Genomic DNA, 26,208 nt, shown 5'->3' on the forward strand with positions numbered 1-26,208 from the left:
TCTACGGTCGGAAAACAAGAATTGAAGGAGTGGTGGGACAGCGAGAGGAGAGACTGAAAGGAGAATGTGGCATGCCAGAACGAAGCCACGGAGCGGTTCTTAAACATTATGGAGCACCAGGTGGACATGCTCCAGGCGCTCTAACACTGCAAACAGAGCAGCTCTGCGCCCACCCTCCCCTGCAGACACTGTCGCAAAACTCTTTCCCATGTGCACCCCAGACACCGCCAACACACACTCAGCAACCTCCTGGCTCCAGTCTGTACCCGCGGCATTCCTCTCCTCCCCCGCCATAGTCCAGCATTGCGGACTCCCAGTACCCACTGCACTCAACACCCGGCCCTCTGCGCTTTAATCCTGCTGCAGTACAGTACCTGCTGCACTGTACTCCAAACAAGAAGGTTGCATGTGACACCTGGACATACACAAATCTTTAAACAGTCCTGGGACCCTCCCTTCCCGCATCCCACTCAGTGCTGATGTGTTTTTTCATCTCTCTCTCCCCCCTCCGGTTGTTGTTTTTTAAATAAAAGAATTGTTTTGGTTTGAAATCCATCTTTATTCCATTAATTGAAAGCAAACAGAGCCCTACAAAGCAACATGCAATTTTCTTACACCTTCAGAGTGCATTGTCTGCACCAATCACAATCATCTCCTAGCATTACAAGCACTGCCCTCCCAAGCACAGCAACAAATTTTAGTAGCTTTCAGCTTCAAATTGCTGCCTCAAGGCATCCCTGATCCTTATGGCCCCCTGCTGCCTCCCTCTAATAGCCCCGGTCTTTAGCTGTTCAAATTCAGCCTCTAGGTGCTGAGCCTCAGTGGTCCAGCCCTGAGTGAAGCTTTCACTCTTCCCTGCACAAATATCATGGAGCGCACAGCACACGGCTATAAGCATAGGAATATTGTCAGTGGCCAGGTCCAGCCTCCCATATAGGCAGCGCCTGCGGGCCTTTAAATGGCCAAAAGCACACTCCACAGTCATTCTGCACTTGCTCAGTCTGTTGAATTGCTCCTTGCTGCTGTCAAGGTGCCCCGTGTATGGCTTCATAAGCCACAGCATTAAGGGGTAAGCGGGGTCTCCCAGGATTACAATGGGCATTTCGACTTCCCCTATGGTGATCTTCTGGAACGGGAAGAAAGTCCCTGCTTGCAGCTTCCTGAACAAGCCAATCAGTGTTCCAAAAGATACGTGCATCATGCACCTTACCGGACCAGCCTGCATTAATGTCTGTGAAACGCCCCCGGTGATCCACAAGCACCTGAAGAACCATTGAGAAATACCCCTTGCAATTAATATACTCCATGGCTAGGTGGTCTGGTGGCAGAATTGGAATGTGTGCACCATCTATCCCCCCTCCACAGTTAAGGAAGCCCATTTGTGCAAAGCCATCCACAATCTCACGCACGTTGCCCAGAGTCATGGTCTTTCAGAGCAGGATGCGATTAATGGCCCTGCACACTTCTGTCAACACGAGTCCAACGGTCGACTTTCCCGCTCCGAACTGGTTAGTGACTGATGGGTAGCAGTCTGGAATAGCCAGCTTCCACAGTGCAAATCGCCAAATGCTTCTCCAGTGGCAAGGCAGCTCTCATTCTCATGTCCTTGCGCCACAGGGCTGGGGCAAGCTCATCACACAGTCCCATGAATGTGGCGTTCCTCATCCAAAAGTTCTGTAGCCACTGCTCGCCATCCCAGACGTGCATGATAATGTGATCCCGCCACTCAGTGCTTGTTTCCTGAACCCAAAAGCAGCGTTCCACTATAATCAGCACCTCTGTGAATGCCACAAGCAATCTCATGTCGTAGCTACTACGCGTGGTGAGATCAATGTCACACTCCTCTTGCCTTTGTAGTTTAAGGAATAACTCCACTGCCACTCGTGATGTGTTAGTGAGAGCGAGCAGCATATTGGTCAACAGTGCAGGATCCATTCCTGCAAACCGAAGAGGCAGAGCATGCAGTACACAAACCGTTGAAAGATGGCGTCAAATGCGGACGGAAGCACAGGGTTTGCTGGGATGCGAAGCAAGGCATCACGGGGCACTGGGACAGGACCCAGGATGCCCCGCAACCCCCTCTGCCTTCCCTCAACTCTTAGCAGCAAAAGAGGAAGAGATGCTTTGTGGGATAGCTGCCCAGAATCCACCGCTCTGAATACCGAAGCAAGTGCCTGAAGTGTAAACATGCTATTGTGCGGGCAGCTGACAGTGCAAACACACAACAGTGGTTTCCCTTCAGCGCTCTCTGAGTGGCACTGTAACTGCTGGGGCTGTAAGTCTGCAAGTGTAGACATACCCCTAGTCTCGTTAAACTTTTCACCCAGAGGCTGTGGTTTCCTACCGTGACATGCCCCAGTGTTTACAGAAATGGCTTCAGAGGAAAGGGAGCAAAGGGTTAAACCTGCACTGGAAGAAAACATTGCTGCAAATCACTTGTAATCAGCTTAAAGACGTGTTTTAAACTGGTTCTGCAAACCTGAACCATAGTGTGAATGGAGTTTAGAGGAGTTCAGAAGTCACCTACTATAGACTTGTCTCTGGAAGAAAGGATTCTATGCTTAAAATGCAGAGGACTGTGATAAAGGTAAGAAAGGGCAGGGATGCAGCCCTTCGTGATCTTTACTTATTCCTAAAGCATTAGGTTTTAAACTCTGAAAACTAGCCAAACCATGGATTTGTGATTAAAGTTTACACTCTGAACCATGTAGGCTGCTCAAAGCTTCACATTACTTGTAGTCTAGGGAAAAGAGTAAGAGATTAGAAGTGGCATGCACCAATTTATTTTTAGGTGTGCAGCTTTTCAGCTTGGATAATAAAACCTATGTGTGAACAGACAGGGTGTAAGAATGGCATTAAGGGAGCTACAGAAGAGAAAGCGGAGATGCAAAGTTGGTACGAGTTATGACCACCCAAGTAAAGATTAAGGTTCTTCAGAGACAGACTTGCTACCTTCCCGATTGAGGGTGCTAACGTTCATTTGCCTTTTTTTGGCAACTTACAATAACCCATCAATCCTAGCCCTCATTAAACATTATCATTTGAAGGGTTTTTCTTTAATTTTCAATGGGAAGTTACTACATGGAGGTATATGTACACAAGATTCATTGTATTTATCAGGTATTAAAAAGAGGCAACAGTGCTTTTTACCCTGTTTGCACTGTTGCAAAAGAGATTCAGTTAAATGGAATAAGAATCAAGAACATTTTAGCAGAACTAGCCTGGTGGTGACACGAAGGGTGCGTCTACGCAGCTGCTGGGAGCGAGTCTCGCAGCCCAGGCTGACAGACTTGTGCTAGCAGGGCTTCCGCTAGTGTGCTAAAAACAGCAATTTGGACATTCCTGCCCAGGCTGGAGCTCGGGCTTTGAAGCCTAAGGAGTAGGGTGGGCTTCAGAGCACAAGCCGATCGTCAAAGCAACGTCTACACGGCTATTTTTAGCACACCAGCCCAAGCCCTGATAGTGCGAGTCAGTCAACCTGAGCTGTGGGATTCGTTCCCAGCAGCTGTGTAGACCTAACCCAGTTGTGTTTTGAAGACTGAAATGCATCGTGTATACATAAGTACTGCTAATTCAGTACTATGAATAATCATCAGGTTCCTGCGCTTTATTTAAACAGAAAGCCAAGACTTAGACTTTTTCTCGCCCTACCTTGAGCGGCTTGTGGCTTTGTGTTTTGTGTCCCTCGTTCACTGCTGAGGGTCTCTGATTCACCACCGTCAGCAGGTGGCGCTGATGTACCAAGGCTTCTTTAAACTCTTCTTCCGTTTTTGTTTCTAGAAGCTTCTGCCGAAAAGTTATATCCGAAAACATTGTGGCAAAGGTCCGGCCCACTTCGGTGGCAGTTTTTGTACTTTTCTGAGGAAAACAAAATGATGTGCAGATTAGGGATCATAACCAAAAACTCTTAAATTATTTAAAAACTGTAAAACTTCAAAACAAAATACCACCCAAAACACCAATCTTCCTTCCCTGCCTGTCAAGACCAGAACACAAGATTCCACACTTCCCCTGAAATCACTGCTAGCACAAACACCCAAATCAGGGCAGGAAGAGCAAGTAAATGCTTCTAGCATGGCTTTGGTGTTGAGAGACCATTTCTTGCAGGGGAATATTGAAAGGTGAACTGGTTTGTGCATTGTAATCTCAAGCACAACATTGTGTTAATATGGATTTTAGCATTGGGAGACTGATCCAAAATCCATCGTGATATTTGCAGGTTTGTCTCAATGGATTGCTGTAGAACTTTAGATTCAAAAAACAAGACATAGGTTTTGAAAGCTGCATCCAGAAGGTTAAAGACTACCGTGACCAACTCTCATAGGAAACATTAGATTAAGGTGATTTCTGAAGTATATTCCACAGACATTTGAAAAATAAAAACAAAAACCCAACAACTAGGATTACTTCACAATACTTCAACCCCCTCTATCCTTCATATGCCAATTGCCCCCTATTATCCGATCCAGCAAGACAGTCCAAAAAGGCTCTCCTCCTGAAGAGCTCCAGAGCCTCACAGGAACAGTATTGTTTGGCTATAATGCAAACGCACAGTCACTGCTTTTATATTTTCACTTTGTGGTGAATTTTTGTGATCAGTTCGCTAAGTGAGATTGGCAAGTGGTTTTTTAAATTATCAGCAAAGAATTCAGGGCTCTTTGGATGCACCACTCAGGAGCACAGATGCAGAATACTTTACATTGCGTGCACACCACAGCATCTTCACTTTAATCCTAGAGAGAGAGTTTGTGTCCCAACTATCAAAAAGACCCTGCACATTGCTTGACATCACCTGAGGCAGTATTGCTAGCACTCCATAGATTTACACATCTAGAGACAGCAGATGGTTTGTTCTAGGTTGAGCGCGCTCGGCCAGTTGGCTCCATTGGTCTACAAGTCTGCTACATCGACATTCTGGAGTTAAGACGAATTGTAAACGCTGCGAGGCAGGGCTCTTTACTTCATGACTGTACTGCACAATGGGGCTCTTAGGAGCTATTGTAATACACAACAGAATAAACACCACCACCACTATTACTCAGGCTTTTGCCGCGTGGGTGGGAATCAGCGGGGAGGAAAGAGAGCTGTTTGGATCAGGCAATTGATTCGGGGCAAGGCAAGGGAGTAAGAACTAGTCAATTTTTTCATCCTCACCATCATCATGGAAAGATTGGGGTATGGATTTTATGCCATTTCCCAGACAATTTCTCAAGGTAATTTAATTGGATATTGTCAATGAGTTTATTATTTTAGCTACTGTACGCAGCATGTACTTCAGGCTTGGTAAATCAATTCATTTAAAAAACAAAACAAAAAATCACGTACTAGCACAAACCATGGTTTTCTTTACCAGTCACACTGCTACTGCTTCCCATTTCCTTTCCTTTATTTGTATGCTGTCCACTTATACCGTGTGCAACTTGGGAGTCATCTTCACACGTGTCGCAGAGTGCCCAGCGCCCGCTAGCCACCAGCATCACTCTCTGCTCCACAGCCATGGGGTAGTGAGGTCAGTACTGACTCTGAGGGAAGAGTGCCCCCTACTGAGTCACTGACAATGCTCCCTGCAGCAGCTGGGTTTCCCTTAGCCCATTGCTGACTCTATATAAATACAGTTTGTATACACTGAAAAACGAAACCAATACAGCTGAGTGGGCTCAGTTTGTTTGCTGCATTCCATGGGCGACATCTGTATGTCTGTTTTTAGTCTGTACAGTTTTCAGGCATCAGTGTGATTGGTGTCAAAAGCATTTTTATATAAACAATGAAAAAAATTAAGTTGGAAACCACTGAATCAGTCTGGACATAAATGCTCCCAAAAAATCACTTCTCTTTCTATGACTCTGAGCCCCCCCCACACTCCCTTCTGAGCCCCCCACAATTTTTAAATGTATTTTTCCCCTCACACACCCCTGGGAATGCATCCGATGAAGTGAGCTGTAGCTCACGAAAGTTTATGCTCAAATAAATTTGTTAGTCTCTAAGGTGCCACAAGTACTCCTTTTCTTTCTGGGAAATAGGAAAACACTATTATCCCCATTTTTACAGAAGGGGAGCTGAAGCAGAGATATTAAGGCCCAGATTTTTAAAGATATTTTGGCATCGCCAAGCCTAGCATTGCAGCACCTAACTGATTTAGGTACCCAAGTCTCACTTTCAAATGGGAATTTTGCCTCCTAAGTGCCTAAATCCTTTTGAAAGAGTCTCAGGCTTCCAAATAAGACAGGAATGGTCATGCTGAGCTCAGCAACACCTTTTAAAACCTGGACCTAAGTGACTTGCCCAAGGTCAGGCAATCTGCAGTGGAGCAGAGATTTGAACCTAGGTCTCCCAAGTCCCAGACCAGTGCGTTAAGTACTGAAAAATCCTCCCTTCTTCAAAAGGCCACCTTAGACTGCGGACAAATCTAGTATGGCTAGAGTGGGACTGAACAGCTTGAAGTGGGAGAAAGCTGCAGATTTTTATGGTTTAATGAGCAGGAGGTAGCGCAGTTCCCAACTTGGCTCATGCCCCCACAAGTGCATCACTTCAGAACCTCATCTCCGCAGGCCCAACAATTGGGATCCTCAAGTAGAACTTGAGTTCAGATCTCCCGTATAACAGTGAATTTGTTGCCCGATCTATTGATTGCATATTAATTATACTGATTACCTAAGAATTCCCAATTAGACTGAGGTTTAGTAGGTCTTTGTCCCAAGACTAGGGCCAGTATTATTAAAATTACCATTCAGTTGGGAACCCCCACATGCACGGTTGCAACACTCAGGAAAAACCTTCTGTATCTGCAATAGGCTTATTAACATGGTTAGCAAAGTTACACACACTCCAACCCAACCAGGTAGAGAGAGCTCATACAGACTGAGCATCTGTGCACCCATACACTCACGCTACCCCTTGCAAAACAACCTGAAGCGTTAGTCATTATCACCACGTTCCTCATCACCATCGCTCATCGTCCTGGCATCTCCCAAGACACAGCCCTGGATACCACTTCTATAATGTATTACACAGACACACTATGCCTAAAGCACGTTCAGTAGGGCTTTCATCCCCTTCCCTTATTTGTATTTCCTTACCCTCCTAAACTTGGCGTGCCCTTCTCCCATAGGTTAAGAGAGCTTTTACCTCATGCTTATTAGCATGTACGTCAATTAGTTACCATGACACACTGGTGGTCAGACATCACCTGAGGTTACCACCTTAAAACAGCCCAAGATGGTATAAACTTGCATCTTGTGGTTACCTGTCTGCAGTTTAGTCATTACAGCATTCCATGCTGTGATCTAGGGCAGCGATGGCAAGGTGTGAGAGCTGCAAGTGGCTCTTTAATGTGTCTCCTGTCGCTCTTTGCAGCTCATGATATTAAAACACTGTGTGATTTAATTATTAACCAGTCTAAGTTATTAACCAATCAGGATGGTTTTACTATATAATTGACCAGTTATTAACTTGCATTAAGTTATTCACTTATTTGCTGTGAGAATAATATAGATTTCCTGTCATACTGTTTAAATACAGTAACTCCTCACTTAACGTTGTAGTTATGTTCCTGAAAAATGTGACTTTTAGTGAAACGATGTTACGCCAATTCAATTTCCCCATAAGAATTAATGTAAATGGGGGGGGTTAGGTTCCAGGGAAAAAAATTTTTTCCAGACAAAAAGGCATTATACACATTTTAAATAATTATAAACAAGCAATTTAATACAGGTATAAGTTTTAAACAAGCAATTTAATACTACAATCATCACTGCTGAGTATGAAGCTTGGTTGAGGTGGTGGAGTCAGAGAGTGGAAGAGGATGGATTGTCTGGCTGCTCCTTTTGCTGTTCTTGCAAGCACAGACACTGACCTTGCTGGGGGCTCAACCCTCGGCCCATCCAGTCCACCCCTTCCCCCTTCACCCGCCTCTTCTCCCCCCCCACCTCCTCCTCCTTTACTTCACACACTGCGTCCTCGCTCCTCCCCATTCCCTTCTGAAGGCTGCAAGCCAACTGATTGCCCTGGGCAGGAGAGGGAGGGAGTAGGCACGTCAAGTCCTCGCTCCCCCCACCCCTGCTGCCCGAGGCAATCAGCTGGCTTGCAGGGCAGGCGGGAGGAGCGAGGACTTGGCATGCAGGCTCCCCCTCCCTCCTCTGCCTCCTGCCCAGGGAAATCAGCTGGTTTGCATTCTTCAGGAGGCAGGGGAGGGAGGGAGGAGCCTGTACACTGAGTCCTCGCTCCTCCCCCCTTCCTCCTAAACGCAGCAAGCCAGCTGATTGCCATGGGCAGGAGGGGGGAAGGTGCTAATCCGCAGGGTCTGCCGGGGGGGGTGGGAGGAACTGTGGGGATGGGGTGGAGGGGCATAGGGAGGCTGCCAGCTGTGGAGAAAGCAGGCAGCCAAACAACGTAAGAGTGGAGCATTGCACAACTTTAAATTAGCATGTTCCCTAATTGATCAGCAACATAATGTTAACCGGGACAACTTTAAGTGAGGAGTTACTGTATGAATCTATAGTACTATAGTAAATGAAACACTGAATTCACACGACTGTGGCTCTTTTGGGTAATGTTGATGGCTAATTTGTCTCCTGAGGTCTGAGTATCACCGATCTAGGGTTACTTTTGGTAAGCTGCTTATGTGCCTTAAGTCTTGTTTAGCTAAGCTATTGTCTTACAGGCCTTGCAGGCTCATTACATTACTACCTTAACTTGTACCCAAGCTTTACCTAGCAAACAGCCTATTGGTGTAGGCTACACATTGGGGCAAGAGCTATGATACCAGATCAGTCACAGTCAGACTTACAGACTATGGCAGGCTCCGGCTCCAATTCTAGATAGGAAGCCACTCTGCTCTATAATGATGCAGGAGCCTGGGAAACAGGAAAGTCATTTGTCATAATTTTATACCTTGTGCTCACTGCCGAGTCAGAAGGAGATGTTGGCAGACAACCACTGTGGTGACCTCAGTCCTGCTCTCTTCCTGCTGCATCTAGAAAACGGGTGGTCATGCACCCAGTAGAGCTCCACAAGAGGTTGATCAGAAAAGCATTCTAAGGCATCAAGAGCAAATGATGGAGAAACACTCACCATTTTAGGAGGTGCAAGAACCAAGATGACGAATCTCACTTCACAGGAGTTCTCCCCCCAGTTCTGAGGCCGCTCCAGTCGGCTGATGCAAACATGACGTCGCTGAAGAGACTTTATAGTGCAACTGTCAAGCGAGATGGAAGTGTTATGACTTAGGTTAGTCAATACAAGAGACCCACTCTCCCTTCTGCCGAATGAAAGTTTTAAATATTCCCGTTCTAGCTCCGATACAATATGCATGGGTGAAAACAGGTGGCTTAAACATTGATTGTAAAAAGACAAAAATGGGCATTTTAAGTGGTCGTGATTTTCCTTCCTTTCTAGGCCTCGATCCTGTGAGCTGCTCAGTGGGAAAGGCACTCTGTGACATCAGAGCCCTGCTCATGGGATAGCTGGCAGAGTTGGGGCCTTACTTGGCTTCATCCTGTCCCAGCTGCTGTATAATAGCCAATAAATCAATTAAGAAACTTACCCTACATTTGCAGTATTGCATGGAGTTCTAGCTAGAGGGCTCCCTTTATTTTTTAAAAAATAATTATGAACAGATAGTACTTTGCACTTCCATAGATCCATTCATCCAGAGGTCTCAAAGTGTGTTGCAAATAATTTAAGGGGAGAGGCCAATAAATAAATTGCTTCTCTCTCTTATTCCTCCTTTAACAGATGCCTTAATATTTGTTTTTGTTTTCAACAGGTTTTTCGCTCCCTGCTTGGTTGGTTTGGATTATTTTTGAATACATTACAAGTATCAGGCCCTAACCACCCTCTTTTTGCTGGACAAGTCAGACAGCCTTCGGAGGACCAAAATGAGTGACATCATAGCTCAGTGATGAGACTTGAGTTGGAAGTCTCCCACGTCCATTAGAGAGAGGAAGGTTGTTGAAGAATTAAGCAGTCATTTAGATCTTTCAAAGATTGCCAAGACTTCCAATAAAGAGAAGCCAGAACTTGACATTTCTAATGTTAAAAACAAAACGTTTTTATTAAAACATGGAAGCCATTTTTGGGCATCACAAAAGAATAGTAATTTCTCTTGGCTGTTTACTTCAACTACCACAACATGCAGAACAAAATTCTCACCATTTTACCAGTGGAGAAACTAAGGCAAAGCAAGGTGACTTGTCCAACATCACACACCAAGTCTATGGCAGACATGGGATAACACCCTCACACCACCAATAAAACCACTGCTAATTATTCTGCTGATACGCTTTACAGCTCTTTAGAAACAGATTGGCAGATAATGCATGATAATTTCACTATTGGTGTGATTAGCACACAACAGTCATACTCCATGTTAATTGCAGGGCTTGATTTGGCAACATGAGAGGTTACGGTATTTTTAATGTAATAAATATAAGCAAGATTATGTTACTGTTATTACCATTGCTTATTTCAGGTGAATATTTGCCTAATTAACGATTAGCAATTAAAGGATGTGGACAGGGCTTTAGTACTTTGTCCAGTCTCTCTTTTCCTTTCTCTTAACATAGTTTATCACCTTAATTAACAACTTAAATGACATGCCAATAGCAGCCCCTCAACAACTTGGAGAGAAGGGGATGTGCAGACCAGAGCTGAATTAATAATTCTTCCATACAGGTCTGAATAGTTAGCTTGTAAGTGACATTTTACTAGTGAATAGGTTTTTGATGGACACTGACAATTAAGTTACTTGATTTATGCAAGCTAACAACCTGACAGGCTATTGTTAGACATGCTTATTTTGACGCAAGGGATGGTTACATTCCTTTTATTATTTGCACAATACAGAATATATGGAAAGGTGCAGGATTTCACAAATTTATACTGTATTAGTTATATTCCCTTTATTCCCCTTTTTACATGAATCAGACTCAGAACAGAAAATCCACACATCCCCTCGGGATGCATCCATACAATTTTTAATCTGTTTATATGCAGTCTTTTCCTGAGTGACAATTATTTGAAGGTTACACTTACTAAAGGACATATTTGATAGCAATCTATTATAAACTTTTCCAACAAGGATCAAATGAAAACAGAGTTAAAACTGAATTCAACAATTTGCAGCAAACTGAAATCAACCTTAATCTAGAGTCACTGAGGTGGGTGAGCCTGAATGTACTCAAATCATCTTCTGTTGTCAATTGTGGGTTCCAATTCAGTAAAATAACTGGGGTAAGCACATAGGATATCTGTCAAGTTGTCCAATATCGTAGATCATCTTACTTTCACCCATATTAATTGGTAAAATCTCATGCATGAACGGAGAGGTGAACAGTTAATGCCCTGTTAGCAAAGTCTACCCTCTTGCATTCTGCTCCGTTTGCTCACCGAGTCAACACTTTCATTCCTTAGCCTTTGAGCTCAGTGATTAACTCAGTTCTTTAAAAAGGAAGATTTTCCTAGAGTTCTGAAAGTTCTTATTTGTATTCTGGCAGTGGCCAAAGGCCTCAATCAGGATCACGGTCAAATTGTGTAAAGCGCTGAACAAACTCCTAAGGAGACGCTATCTCTGTTTCTAGTTGCCTACATTACAATGCCCTGATCTTACATTAAGGCATGCCTGGGGCTCTACGCAGGTGCAGGGTGCACCCATATGCTTTTCAATCTAATTTGAAACATGATACTACATTTGTACATTCCAATCTACAGGAGGCTATATGTGGAAAGAAGATGATTAACAATAGTAATATCATGCAGCTACTCGGACAATAACGTGCAGAGCTTGATGGCTCCAAGTCTTTTGAAAGTTTTAATTTACTTCAGACAAACACACACAGCAATCTTCCACTACCACTCAACCTAACCATCATTAGCTGAATAAATTATTGTAGGCATTGACTGCAGGCAAAATACTTACATTCAACATCTTCCTCATACAATAGACTTGCAGCTTTCACTTTTCAATCTGAATCTTACAAGTTTGATGTACATACAAAATTTCAGTGGTCACCATCAAAAAGTCAACATATATCAAGAGTAAACACATTATGGTAGACTTAGAATAGGGAACAATTATGGTCTATAGTGGGGTGGAGTAACTGCTGACTTTGTCTAAATGGTGACCATTGTATGGATGTAATATTGTTAGAAGAAGAGGTCATGCCTATTGAGCCAGGCATTGGGATTAACAGTCGATACTGGTTAGATTCTCTTTCCAAAAAAGCCTTCAGTAACAAAGAAAAGGAGTACTTGTGGCACCTTAGAAACTAACAAATTTATTCAGTAACATAGAAGTTTCTTCCTGCCAGGACTCCATTGTGGACACAGGGCCAACAAGCCAGTGAACTGATGAAAGAGCTGAAGTGGTTGATGGAAAAAAATGGAATAAAAGCAAGGAGATGATATGAACCAAATAGAAAAATCTCACATTAAACTGACACTTTACAATTTTTAAATTGTGAAAGCCCTCTAAAATAAAAGATTTGGGCTGAAATGCAGTCATAATCATTTCATCTAGATTATTTGGTCAACTGTGTTTAAATACCAGGTCTTATTTATGAAGATGCCATAATACCATATTCTCTAACACGGTATTCATAAAAGGCTCTTTAAAATTACAGGGCTTATTTCTGCATTATTGCCCAATATATTTATTTTGTAAAAGTTACATTTAAAGCAGCGTTCAAAACAAAAGGCTAGGTCCTCAGGTGGCGTGAACTGGCATAACTCCACTGACATCAGCGAAGACACAGATTCATGCCAGCTGAAGACCTGACCTAAGCCAAAGATCTTATCTAAGCAATTACAGACATATCTCACACAAATTATTAATGTTTCAGATATGCACATTCATCAGAAAGAAAACCAAACAAACCATCTCATCAGAGCAAGAAAGGAAATTAATTACTTTCACCAGTAAGAAAAACGGAACCACGATTGTTCATTAGAGCTAGTCAGCTAGCCTTTTCCTGTCCTAGAGTAGCACAACAACATTTTGGTTCTTTTGCATTGCAGGTACATCTAAGAAAACAAAATGCCCCAAGTGTGATATATCAAGTCTTAAATCTTCTAAGACCAGAACCACTTGTGAGGGATGCAGTCTTGACAACTTGGATGGTCCATTTGGGCTTTTATTGACACCCTGCCAAGAGGAATATTTGGTAATGTACTAGAATACCCAGTCCCACAGACTTGCTTCTTGATATAGTCTTGAACCTCTCCTGGTGGGCTATCCAGGTGAAAGTAGATCCCATCCTTACCAGTCACAATCAAAAGAATGGTTACAGAACAGAATGCAAGGAAGAACTGGCCACAGTAGAAATTGGACCATATCCTCAATCACCAATAATTCATTTTTGGAGAGTTAAATTATTGGTCAAAAAGGTTTTGGCTTGACAGCTTGAATGGAAAAGTAAATTGAAGGTGGAGAAAGGTTCCACAACATCCCTGTGCACAAAGAAATAACCAGTACTACACAAGCAAGGCTGATTATGGTGGCTGCAGATTTTTTATAAAGAAAAGATAGGTGTTTAAGAACTTTAGAAAGCTTACAGTTGTAAGCATGAGAACGAAGGCACTTGTATACACAGTGTTTCATTAATAGAGTAAAGTCCTGTAATCATTCCTCTAAAGGAACCTTTCTTTTTACAGAAAAATAGCTGTCAAGGAACAAACATGGCAGAAGAGTACATTTCATTATTAAAAGCAATGCATTGTGTTATTATGAGGCATAGTTTTGTACCAATTACTGTATTTTAAACATCTCAGATTTGAAAATGTGCTATTTTAAAATCTAAAATAGCAATGACAGGGATTTTTCATAGTAACTTTAAGACCATAACAGAGAAATTCTTTGGAGTCCAGACTAACGATTACTTTTTAAAATGTGCAAAATCCAATCCATATTCCTATTTATGTTCAGTGATGAAGCAGACACACATCAGTGTCCCATGCTATGATTAATTACAGACATTAAAACTGAAAAAAAATTATTTACTACTCTTAAAAGTTATTTGTACAGCAGTTTTGCTCAGCATCCAAAATAGCCTCATGCATCGTTTTAAAATGTTACTTGGGAATTTGAGTTAGTTAGTTAGCTCCTCCAGAGGGACCATTATGATGACATAATTAATATATTAGAATAAGCAAATTTGCAGCAGTATGCGCCCACAAGAAACTTCATGAAATATCAAGTTACACTCCCATCTTGCCGAGAGATTATTCCTTTGCTTCGTCAGTCATGAGAGCTTTATCAAATCAACTGAACAATTTCAAAACAAATCCTTCATGTGCCTTATAAATGCAATCAAAGGAAATGGCTCTTCCACAACTTGACATTTGCCTCCTCATGGCCCGTCTTTTCCAAACTCAGCCCTTTTAAAAACAGGAGCTGTATCCTGGCAAGAAAGGAATAGCTTGGTGCCAACATTGCTTCAAGTTAATAAAAATACTATGAAGAATTCCATTTAAGTAACCCGTATAAAAATATAGGAGTTATTCAAGAATCATCCTAGGAAGAACATCAAGGACAGAGATGCAAGGAGAGACCTGCAGGCTGTTGCTTGCTACTATATACCAACAACTTATATGGCACATTCTTTCTTAAGCATTGGATAATTAAGCCTCATCACAGTCTTAGGAGGTAAGCAAGCATTAGGATGTGAACCCATACAGGTACAGAGCATGGTCTATCCCTTAACCTCAGGGGCGAGGAGGAGCTAGCTGGCTGGACATAGAGGGGATACTATGTAGGGGAGACTTGAGGAGACCCAATGCCTCCCAAAGCTCCCATTAAAGCAGGGCACCTTTTACAAGCCAAATGATTCATGAAAGCTGGGGTTTAGATTAATTCCTGACCCCTGGTTTTGGGACAAGGTCCACTATACTATTTTGATTTCAATACCAAAAATCAACTGGCTCCTAGGAGACAGAAAAAACTTTTAGACACTCACGTATTTCAGGGATGAGATCTGGTTTAGAACTGTATAGTACATTGTAAAAGAGGTCTTACCCAGATCAGCCCCTTTATTTTCATTCCGGTGACTATCTTTGGAAGAGCTTTTTGACAGAAGGGTGCTGTCAATGTCCACATTCCCAAAAGTTATTCACTCTGGCTCAGAAGTCTTGAGCTCATGGATATAAACACTCAAAAAATGCACATTTCTACTTCCATGGAAGTACGAGACTGTATCACATCAGTCAGGATGTGTCAGCTGGGGACTGTCTCTTCTGCAGCCTTAAGTCCCCAGCAAATCACCTCCTATGAGAACACTGCCAGATGCAAGAGTGAAGCAAGAACAAACTCACTCAACCCAATTTTGACAACAATCTCTTATTTACTCTGATTTCTGTGCCTAGTATCCAACAGGCCACTCTCTCCATGAATTCTCAGACACAGCACCTAGGAAGACTGACTGCAGGCTTCGGTTCTAAAAAAAACTAGAAGGTAACACAAGCCATTGCCTATTTCAAACAAGCAACGAGCGGCAAAGAAACCGTGCAGTGGATTTCTGTAAGTAGTAAACTCAAGGAATACAAGAGGGGCCATACTGGCCATTCTGACGGTAGCCAATGCCAGGTGTCCCAGAGGAAATGAACAGAATAGGTAATCATCAAGCGATTGTCGCCAATTCCCAGCTAAATAGGCCAAATAGGTTAGTGAGTAAAACAAGACGACTTATTCCACCCTTGACTGAGGCAGACTACAGTTTAGCTCACTGACCTCTGGTAGCCCCTGTTCTGAAGAACAGCATCCTAAGTCATCTGAACTGGAAAAGAAACATACTTCAGGGACTATCTGTAAAGTATCTTGCCTTCCTGTTCACTTTGATGTTCAAAATGGCATGCACCCTTTCAGATTGCCAGACAAAGTGCAAACTTTTAAACTGTTCCAGACATGCATGTATACTGGTGACACGCTTTGGTGTTCAACCTAGACCAGTAAGGGGTTGTATCACCACTTGCTCTAAGTGCCTGTGTGCTGTGCAGCTTTGGTTCAGGGCTCTGATGCCAAGAACCAGCTTCTATAGCACACAGATCTCCCCCTGGCTTCCACCACCCAGTTACTCTTTACAGGGGGACCTCAACAACCCTTCCAGCCCCTAGTTCTCCCCCCAAACCACCCTTCTTACTGTAGCACCCACAAAACCTTATCAAGTTTGCTACTCCTTTAAAAAGATGGTCATAAGCAGCTAATTCTCTTAAAGGGGGGTTGACAAACCCCATCACTTCAATCAAAGCCCTGAGTTGGTTTATGGTCAAAGTAAAAAGTTTATTAGCAAAAGAACATAATTTAAGTGATACTAAGTATAGGGAATAAGGATGAAACGGTCCCAAACAAGAAGAAGTAAAAATATGCTTCTAAAGCTAAAACACAACAAACTAGAGTCTTTTGTTCAAAGAAATTTTCTCACCACTGTCATTCATCCAGCCTGGCTGGCCTGTCCTTCAGCCAGGACCCAGCATACAGAGCTCAAAGTGCTTTGTTTCTTTGACTCCTCAAGCGAGGAATGCCAAAAATGGCTTTTCCTCTCTGCTCATATCCTTGAAGTTTTATCTTTGTTTTCAAAGTCAGGAAACCCTCCTGGGGGCTCAGCTTGCTTGGAGCCAGGTTAATTTTTGCAGTCTCCTCCTCCTGTGGTGACAGTTTGTGGTTATCTCCCCCACTCACTAGTTGGATGGCTTTGTGTACCTTTTATGTAAATATATCTTCACTATTTCCCCTTGCTCAGTTTACACTGGAGACCCATTCAAGCAGGCAGAACCATTCCTTTGTCTAGGTCAAGGTGCAGTGAGTGTGTCAGGCTTGACAAGAGTTGCTAACACAGCGTAGTGAAAAACAAGTGAGCCTTTGTGTCACATGGGGCAAAGAGCCAGTCCAGATCTGCCTATGAACTTGGTACGTCAGAGAGGCTGTATCCACATTAAAACTAGTACTCAAACCAACGCAACCATGTTGTGTCAGACAGGGCATCTCCTGTATTTCATAGACCCATTAAAATAGAAATCTACAGCTTGATTAGCACCCAGGGTAGGTAGCTTAGTTTTCTCTGAGTGAGTGAGTGAGTGAGTGAGTGAGAGTGAGATCTATGGAAAAGCTACTGGCAAGTTTGGTTAGGACGTAATTCTGTTAACACTCTGGGGAGAAATTTTGGATGCAAACAAAGGATAACTTTATCTCTGCGAACAACTGTAAAAGAAGGGCTCACCATGAGATCCTGAAGCTCTCTCTTTTTCTGTGGATGCAATTGCTATAATAAAGGCTGTTTTAATTGACAGATGAAGGAGGGAACATTCTTTCATGAGTTCGAAGGGAAGTTTCACGAGCTGAATGAGTATGAGACCAAGATCCCACGTAGGTGTGGGCTCTCTAACCAGAGAGTAGATGTTCATTAACCCCTTCAAAAATCTTTTTTCAGATTGTGGCCAAACAGAGTCTTTTGCTGGACTAAGCAGCAAAGAACAAGAGAAGGCGGCGAGATGTACTTTTACTAACAATATGGAGATTTCAAATTACGTTTGTACTCTGGTATGGACTGAGCAGGAGCTGAAGCTGGGTTTAATATTATTGTTGATAACTCACAAAGAGAGCCTTTTCCACTTATGATCATAACACAGGCAAGTTGAATACTTCCTAGAGTTCAATAGAATCTCCTGTACCTTGTCTGAACAAGATAGTTCAAAATCTCTCAAAGTCCTATGGCCCATGCTGCCAAGTGGAGAGAGTCTGGGTCCAGATGGCAACTCCAACACCTCTGCTGGGTCAATAGATCTGGAATTGTGGGGAGAGACAGATAGTTGCTGTAGATCTGAGAACTACTGTTCTTTTGATCAGGTCTAGGCAATCAGAATAACTTTGGCTTTAGCTTGTTTGATTTTCCTCACTCTTAGAATTAGAGGGTGAGGAGAGGCACAGAGAAGATGCACAGAGTCCAGAACAAAGAGCTGAGGTAGACCACATTCTAGCACGAGAGGACACATTTTGCACAGTCAATTTTTGCAGATATGAATTTAAAAGGTTATCTAAAAATATTTTTCAATTGAAACATTTTGTACCAGAGCACAGCAAGAAAAGGGTTCAGTCAAACTTCACTTTTCTTACTTTGGGGGATTTACATTAGATCTTGAATGTTTCCCTTAGTTAAGCTTTTACATTCTTACTCCAATCACCATCCTTTCATTTGCTTTAGAGGTTTTAAACAATTAACATAAACTTGTATCATTATACACAATGCCTGCCTCTTTCAGTCTTACTCTCACTCCAGCAGTAGAAATGAGAAATAAAATGAAGTTCTGGAAAACAGAAAGACAGCAGCATCAGTTTAAGGGACAGCTGAGGGTCAGGATGAGGAATGACACACTGCAGAAGAACAATGGCAAAAGATATTAGGTTATTTTCCTATTAATATTACAGTAAAAACAGATTATTCTCCCTGACAAATCCTCCACTCAAATTAAGTGAGTTGTAATTTTTCTTCAGGCAAGGCACATGCTCTAAAAATATAGCTCTATTAAAAGCTTTTCTACACTAGCTACAGCAAAAATACAGTAAAATGATATAATTATAGTGCACAACTCATCCACTTTCCCTCATAACCTTCCTCCCTCTCTTTTAATTAAAGTCACAAAAGGAGACGGAAATAAGGAAAATTGCAGATAATAGCACTATACACCTTTGGGTTATAAGCTTATTTTTTCAAATCCTGATTGCCATGGAAATAAGTATTACTCACACACACTATTATTCAACTCTTAGGGTTCCCTTCTGTGGAAGAGAAAGCATGAATTTATGCCATAAAACCATATGTATTTAATTAATCAGAACATTTGTACCATAATTTCACCTTTGATCAGTGCTTTGTTATCAAGTGACTTGCTCTGTGAACACGTCTAAATAGGCATGTCATAAGTGACTGTAGTGGATGCTTGATGACACCTACTATAGTAAAGCTTATATAGGGTCAGTATAAGAATGCCTGCATCTGTAAATTTTCACTCCATGCATCTGAAGAAGTGGGTTTTTTACTCACAAAAGCTTATGCCCAAATAAATCGGTTAGTCTTTAAGGTGTCACCGGACTCCTTGTTGTCTATATAGGGACTGTATCCTTTCACTATGAAACTCAGTTTTCAGTTGCTCACAGCTTTCTGACAAGTGGTTTCTTGGGCTAAAATTTTCCATGATTGTCCACAGCCTGGGAGTGAATTTGTTTTTGAACGCCTTGAACAATACACCTTCAACTAGCTGATTTATTATGCCTCGGGGGCGGGAAGAGACAGTCCTAGAACAGAATTGCAACTAAAATCTACAGGACAAAATGTTCAGCTCAGTAAACCTTCTGTGGTGAAGTTTCCCAGTAGAATAATTGATTCTTCACTGATTCTATTATCCTTCCCAACTCATTCGCAGATGAAGCTCTTACCATGATTCCTGCCCCTCTTTAGAGTACTTATTCCTGACACTCCTCTCAAGCTTACTCATCTTCGGACACTCGTTTACAGAGGGGGAATACAATTCAACACAAGCTTCCACAGGATAGCGTTGGGAGTGCAGTGGAATGTTGTTGCGGGTGCTGCAGTGTTGTTGCTGCTCCTGGAGCTCCAACATCAGCAGCACTCTCAGACAGTGCGGCACATTAATTCAGCAGACCTCCACGTTATTCACAGGAAAAACCACAGGCTCGGTTCAGTGCCAAAGGCATTTGGCCAAGTTTATTGTCAACAAAGCAAAGTTCTAGTGCCTCAGAAGAGCTTGCTCTGTGGAGAAAGAAGTGGTTCGGGACTCTTTAGAAAAGCTGGATGAGCACAAGTCCATGGGGCCAGATGCGCTGCATCCGAGAGTGCTAAAGGAGTTGGTGGATGTGATTGCAGAGCCATTGGCCATTATCTTTGAAAACTCATGGCGATCGGGGGAGGTCCCGGACAACTGGAAAAAGGCTAATGTAGTGCCCATCTTTAAAAAAAGGAAGGAGGAGGATCGGGGAACTACAGGCCAGTCAGCCTCACCTCAGTCCCTGGAAAAATCATGGAGCAGGTCCTCAAGGAATCAATTCTGAAGCACGTCAAGGAAAGGCAAGTGATCAGGAACAGTCACATGGATTCACCAAGGGCAAGTCATGCCTGACTAACTTAATTGCCTTCTACGGTGAGATTACTGGCTCTGTGGATGAGGGGAAAGTGGTGGACTTTAGCAAAGCTTTTGATACAGTCTCCCACAGTATTCTTGCCAGCAAGTTAAAGTAGTATGGGCTGGATGAATAGACTATAAGGTGGATAGAAAGCTGGCTAGATTGTCGGGCTCAACGGGTAGTGATCAATGGCTCCACGTCTTGTTGGCAGCTGGTATCAAGTGGAGTGCCCCAAGAGTCAGTCCTGGGGCCGGTTTTGTTCAATATCTTCACTAATGATCTGGAGAGTGGCGTGCATTGCACCCTCAGCAAGTTTGTAGATGACACTAAACTGGGAGGAGAGGTAGATACACTGGAGGGGAGGGATAGGATACAGAGGGACCTAGAAAAATTAGAGGATTGGGCCAAAAGAAATCTGATGAGGTTCAACAAGGACAAGTACAGAGTCCTGCACTTAGGATGGAAGAATCCCATGCACTGCTACAGACTAGGGCCTGAGTGGCTAGGCAGCAGTTCTGCAGAAAAGGACCTAGGGGTTACAGTGGACGGGAAGCTGGATATGAGTCAACAGTGTGCTGTTGTTGTCAAGAAGGCCAATGGCATTTTGGGATGTATAAGTAGGGGCATTGCCAGCAGATCGAGGGATGTGATTGTTCCCCTGTATTCGACATTGGTGAGGCCTCATCTGGAGTAGTGTGTCCAGTTTTGGGCCCCACACTACAAGAAGGATGTGAAAAAATTGGAAAGCGTCCAGCAGAGGGCAACAAAAATGATTAGGGGACAGGAACACATGACTTATGAGGAGAGGCTGAGAGAACTGGGATTGTTTAGTTTGCGGAAGAGAAGGATGAGGGGGGATTTGATAGCTGCTTTCAACTATCTGAAAGGGGGTTCCAGAGAGGATGGATCTAGACTGTTCTCAGTGGTAGCAGATGACAGAACGAGGAGTAATGGTCTCAAGTTGCAGTGGGGGAGGTTTAGGTTGGATATTAGGAAAAACTTTTTCAATAGAAGCGTGGTGAAGCACTGGAATGCGTTACCAAGGGAGTGGTGGAATCTCCTTCCTTTGAAGTTTTTAAGGTCAGGCTTGACAAGGCCCTGGCTGGGATGATTTAGTTGGGGATTGGTCCTGCTTTGAGCAGGGGGTTGGACTAGATGACCTCCTGAGGTCCCTTCCAACCCTGATATTCTATGATTCAGGTACACACACACACACACACACACACACACACACACACACGCTCGTGACAAGGTACCCGCTCAGTCAGTACACCGGGATCTCGTCACCTAGGCTAAACAAAGACGCCCCTCCTACATTGATACAAACAAGTTACATATGACACTCCAGATGTTGTTAGATACCACCCTTATCCGTGTGCCTGTTAGTTCAAGCAAAACATCCTTATTCATTGTCCTATCATCCCATTCTTATCTTACGAGGGGTCAGTGTGTTCCTGCACCATCTCTAAACAATGTTTAGAAGTAGTTACTTGAGAACTCTGGGTATTTGTTCCTGTACCATCTTCTCAGGTCAGGAATGTGCTTATTTGGGTAGCCAATACCTAGTGTATTATTTTGCCAAGGCCAGGCCTACTCTGGTTCCCAGCCTTTGGTTCGCACTTAATTACGCCTAGGGCTCCAGTAAGGTCTACAGATAGCATGAAACTGGGCGCAAGCACTCCCAGACTTCACCAAATAGCAGGCAAGCCACATAAAAACTGCTAGTAGATTGGAAGATAGAATCATAGGACTAGAAGGGACCTCAAAAGGACATCATCTAGTCTAGTCCCTTTCATTGAGGCAGGACTAAGTATTATCTAGACCATCCTGACAGGTGTTGGTCATTGGAGATTTTTAAGAGCAGGTTATACAGAGATTCCACAACCTCCCTTGGCAATTTATTCCACTCCTTAACTACCCTGACAGAAAGTTTTTCCTAATGTCCAACTTAAACTGCCTTTGCTGCAATTTAAGCCCATTGTTTCTTGTCCTATCCTCAGAGATTAAAGAAAACAATTTTTCTCCCTCCTCCTTATAACAACCTGTACTTGAAAACTGTTACTATGTCCCCTCTCAGCCTTCTCCTTTCCATACTAAACAAACCCATTTTTTCAATCTTCCCTCATAGGTCATGTTTTCTAGACCTTTAATCATTTTTGTTGCTCTTCTCTGGACTTTCTCCAATTTGTCCACATCTTTCCTGAAATGTGGTGCCCAGAACTGGACACAATACTCCAGTTGAGGTCTAATCAGCGCAGAGTAGAGTGGAAGAATTACTTCTTGTGTCTTGCTGCCTTGGTCTGCAGGCGCCGCCCCCTGCAGCTCCCACTGGCTGCGGTTCCTGGCCAATGGGCTGGGAGTTGTGGAGCCAGTGCTCAGGGATGGGGGACGAAGGCAACGTGCCTGCAGAGCCACCTGGCCGCACCTCCACCAGCAACAGCAGGGACGGGTAGGTACTTATGGGGAGCCACTGGAGGTGAGCATCCCCCGATCCAGCACCCTGAGCCCCAATCTCCTCCCCAAACCCCCTCCTGGACCCAAACTCCCTCCCAGAGCGTGCCCAACAGCCCCTCCTATGTCTCAGCCCCCTGACGGCCCCCACCAACCGCACTATAAACTGGACTTTCAGTGCAGATCAGCAATGCCGGTTTAGAGAGCTTGCCGGTTGGTGCAGTACTGGATAAAAGAGCTTTTACAGTACTTTGCATTTGTCCTTATTGAATTTTATCCTATTTTCTTCAGTTTGTCCAGATCATTTTGAATGATAATCCTATCCACCAAAGCAGCCCCTTCCAGATTGGTACTGTCCACAAACTTCATATGAAGTGAGCTGTAGCTCACGAAAGCTTATGCTCAAATAAATTTGTTAGTCTCTAAGGTGCCACAAGAACTCCTTTTCTTTTTTGCGAATACATACTAACACAGCTGCTACTCTGAAACTTCATAAGTGTACTCCCTATGCTTGGGCTTCTCAACCTTTTTCTTTGAAGCCCCCCAAAAATGCTATAAAAACTCCACAGCCCTGTGCCACAACAACTGGTTTTCTGCATATAAAAGCCAGGGCTGGTGTTCAGGGGTAGCAAGTAGGGCAATTGCCCAAGGCCCCATGCCACAGGGGGCACCATGAAGCTAAGTTGCTCAGGCTTCTGCTTCAGCCCCAGGTGGCGGGGCTCAGGGCTTCAGCCCCATGCAGAGGGACTTTGGCTTTCTGCCCGGGGCCCCAGGAAGTCTAACACTGGTCCTGCTTGGCGGACCCCCTGAAGCCTGCTCGCGACCCCCTAAGGGGCCCCGGATCCCTGGTTGAGAGCCACTGCTCTATGCCATTATCTAAATCATCGATAAAGATATTGAACAGAACCAAACCCAGAACTGGTTGACTGTGAACCAATAATAACTACTCTCTGGGAACGGTTTTCCAACCAATTATGCACCCACCTTATAGTAGCTCCCTCTAGTTTGCATTTCCCTAGTATGTTTATGTTTATTATCCCTAGTTTGGATATCAGATACTGTTCCACACATATTAATGGGACTTCTATTGAGGTGGGGGGAAGGAATAGCTCTTCCAGCTTCCTCACTGAAATCCATGCCATTTATGGATACTTTATAGATCAAACATATTAAAACCACTGATGCCTCTATACCAACCCTCAGACTTGAAACTGGGAAAACATACAGCAAACCATGGTCTGTTTGGAAATGAACCACAAACATTCAGAAACACAGACCTTTCTAAAGGACGTATTACCATGCTCTATGCAACTCTCAATAGTAGTAAAGGAACTATATTATTTATGCAGTCCTGTAGCGTACATGACATTTTATAGACATAAAAAACAAGGTCTCTCTCCCAAAAGAGTTTATAATCTAATTTACTGTCTTGACAGTATTATGATGATTTATCATTTGTATTACCATAGGGCCTAGAAGCCCTAGTCATTTACAAGGACTTCATTCTGCTAGGCATTGTACAAATAGATGGAGAGTTTACAGTCTAGGTACTTGTATGGTCCCCATACAGCACACAGGTGCCTATTTCTGGAGATAACTCAGCAAATAAAGACAGCTTCAACTTAGGGAGTGGATGCGTGATGTGACAGAACAAGGTAAAGAAGAGAAGAGCTTTCTTAGGGTTTACCAGAATTTCGAGGTGCCAAAAGTGATGATTTCTCGACAGACATCCTGCAAACTGTGCACACCAATATGGAGAGAATTCTAAACTAAATCAATCATGTTGTTAATTACTAATGAACTTATATCAGGCTCTACCCTCTGCTGAAAAGGATGTTGGCAAGCAGGTTACCAACCCATCTTCTGCAACGGATCCGAACATTGTGGTCTCTCACACACACACACATATATATACACATATATATACACACATATCTCCCTCAGCATACGCTGTGATGATAAACCATCTGTTCTCCAAAACCTACCAAGGCACCAGCAAGAAGGAAATGCATCACCAAACTATGGCTCAAAAGGAGAAAAGCCTTCCATGAAGATGTGGTTAATGTAAGCCTTGAAAAATTCTATTTGCCCAGTTGCCTAAAGACAGTAAATCCTTTCCCCAACAGGTAAGTAAAATATCGTTAGTCTTCTGAACGTGTTCAGTCACCGTGGCACATATGCAGACCTAGTGATCCAAAACACTCGTACTGGGGGGTTGGAGGGGCTGTGAGCACTATTCTAGTCTACAGGTGGTAACAGGCTGAAAATGCATTACATTACAATCTCACAATTCAACTCCCACCCCCCAGAGTTCCCTGGATGAAACACTGCTTCAACCATACTGAATCAGTAGCACGTAACTTACTAAAGTAAAATAATTATGCATCAAATACCCATGTGCCTAGATGTGGGGTTCTATATACATGTTCAACTTGTAGACTGGTCAGTAAACAACAGTGCATATACTTGCATAGGACAATGCTACAAATAATTCGCTCTTAATTTCATACAACAAATTAACACCGGAAAGCTGTATAATATGCAATATATTTAATTATCTCTGAAGAGTCATTCTCTGTAACACACACACTTTTATAAAACAGGCAAATACCCCAACCAAACACACACAACCAAACCAAACCTCTGATAGATTTATGAACTAAGAACAAACATCAGAGAATGGATGCAGTAGCAGGGTCCAGAGATGAGGACAATTACCACCAGAGGAATGGAAATCCTCAATACCACCACAATATCCACTTCAATTTGAAACAGAAGACTTCTCATGATGACTTTCTCAGGCACTCTTCAGCAATCTATCAGACTAATCAGGGATATATATTCTCCTCTTGATACGCACATATAATTACCAATGACATTATTACACCTTTTCTAAACCTATGTTTGAAAGACACATGAGCGTGTGGTAATGCAGAGGATGAAGTTAGAAGATCAGAGTTCTTTTCCCAGATCAGTCAGTGACTTCTAGATTAATAGTTTTTTAATTCCAGAAAGGACCAGTGTGATCACCTAGGTATGATTTCCTGCATAACACAGACCATAGAATTTCACCCAGTTATTTCAGCCAGCCCAACAATTTGTGGCTGAACTAAAATATATCTTTCATAGAAACACAGAGTCCTAAATTAAAGATGCCAAGTGATGGAGTTGACCACATCCCCTGATATTCTGTTTCAATATTTAATTCCCTCATTGTTAAATACGTGCATCTCACTTCAGCTTCCAGGTGCTGGTCTCCGTATGCCCTTGCCTGACAGATTAAAGAGCCCTTTGGCGTCAGATCTCCTCCCTCTGGGTAGGTAGTGGGTAGACAATGATCAAACTGTCTCTTACTCATCTCATATTAGATATGATAAACAGATTGAGCTGCTCAAGTGTCTCATTGTAACAAATGTTTTCCAGATCATGAACCTATCTAATTTCTCAATATCCTTTTAAAAATGTGCGTACCAGAACTGGGCACAGTATTCCAGCAATATTTTGTCTAATATCGTACAGAGAGGTAAAAAATATTGTGCAACCTTCATTAATTACTTAAACTGTCTGTCTCCGTTTCCCCATCTGTAAAATGGGGAACATTCACAGTACAACATATCAGGGCTAAGAAATTTAAT

General features: G+C 43.0%; 1 protein-coding gene across 15 annotated transcripts in view; it reads right to left on the reverse strand.

The window, feature by feature from the left end:
• SLC4A11 (solute carrier family 4 member 11) overlaps positions 1 to 26,208 on the reverse strand; it is a 244,348-nt gene that overhangs the window by 62,639 nt on the left and 155,501 nt on the right. For all 15 annotated transcript variants that reach the window (XM_038399688.2, XM_038399686.2, XM_038399687.2 and 12 more), the window contains exons 7-8: positions 9,070 to 9,193; positions 3,652 to 3,858 (exon numbers count right to left, since the gene is read on the reverse strand). In XM_038399688.2, coding sequence (XP_038255616.1) covers positions 3,652 to 3,858; positions 9,070 to 9,193 — 331 coding nt within the window. The remainder of the gene's footprint in view (positions 1 to 3,651; positions 3,859 to 9,069; positions 9,194 to 26,208) is intronic.

Source organism: Dermochelys coriacea, chromosome 4 (assembly GCF_009764565.3).
Source record: "Dermochelys coriacea isolate rDerCor1 chromosome 4, rDerCor1.pri.v4, whole genome shotgun sequence".
Taxonomy (NCBI): Eukaryota; Metazoa; Chordata; order Testudines; family Dermochelyidae; genus Dermochelys; species Dermochelys coriacea.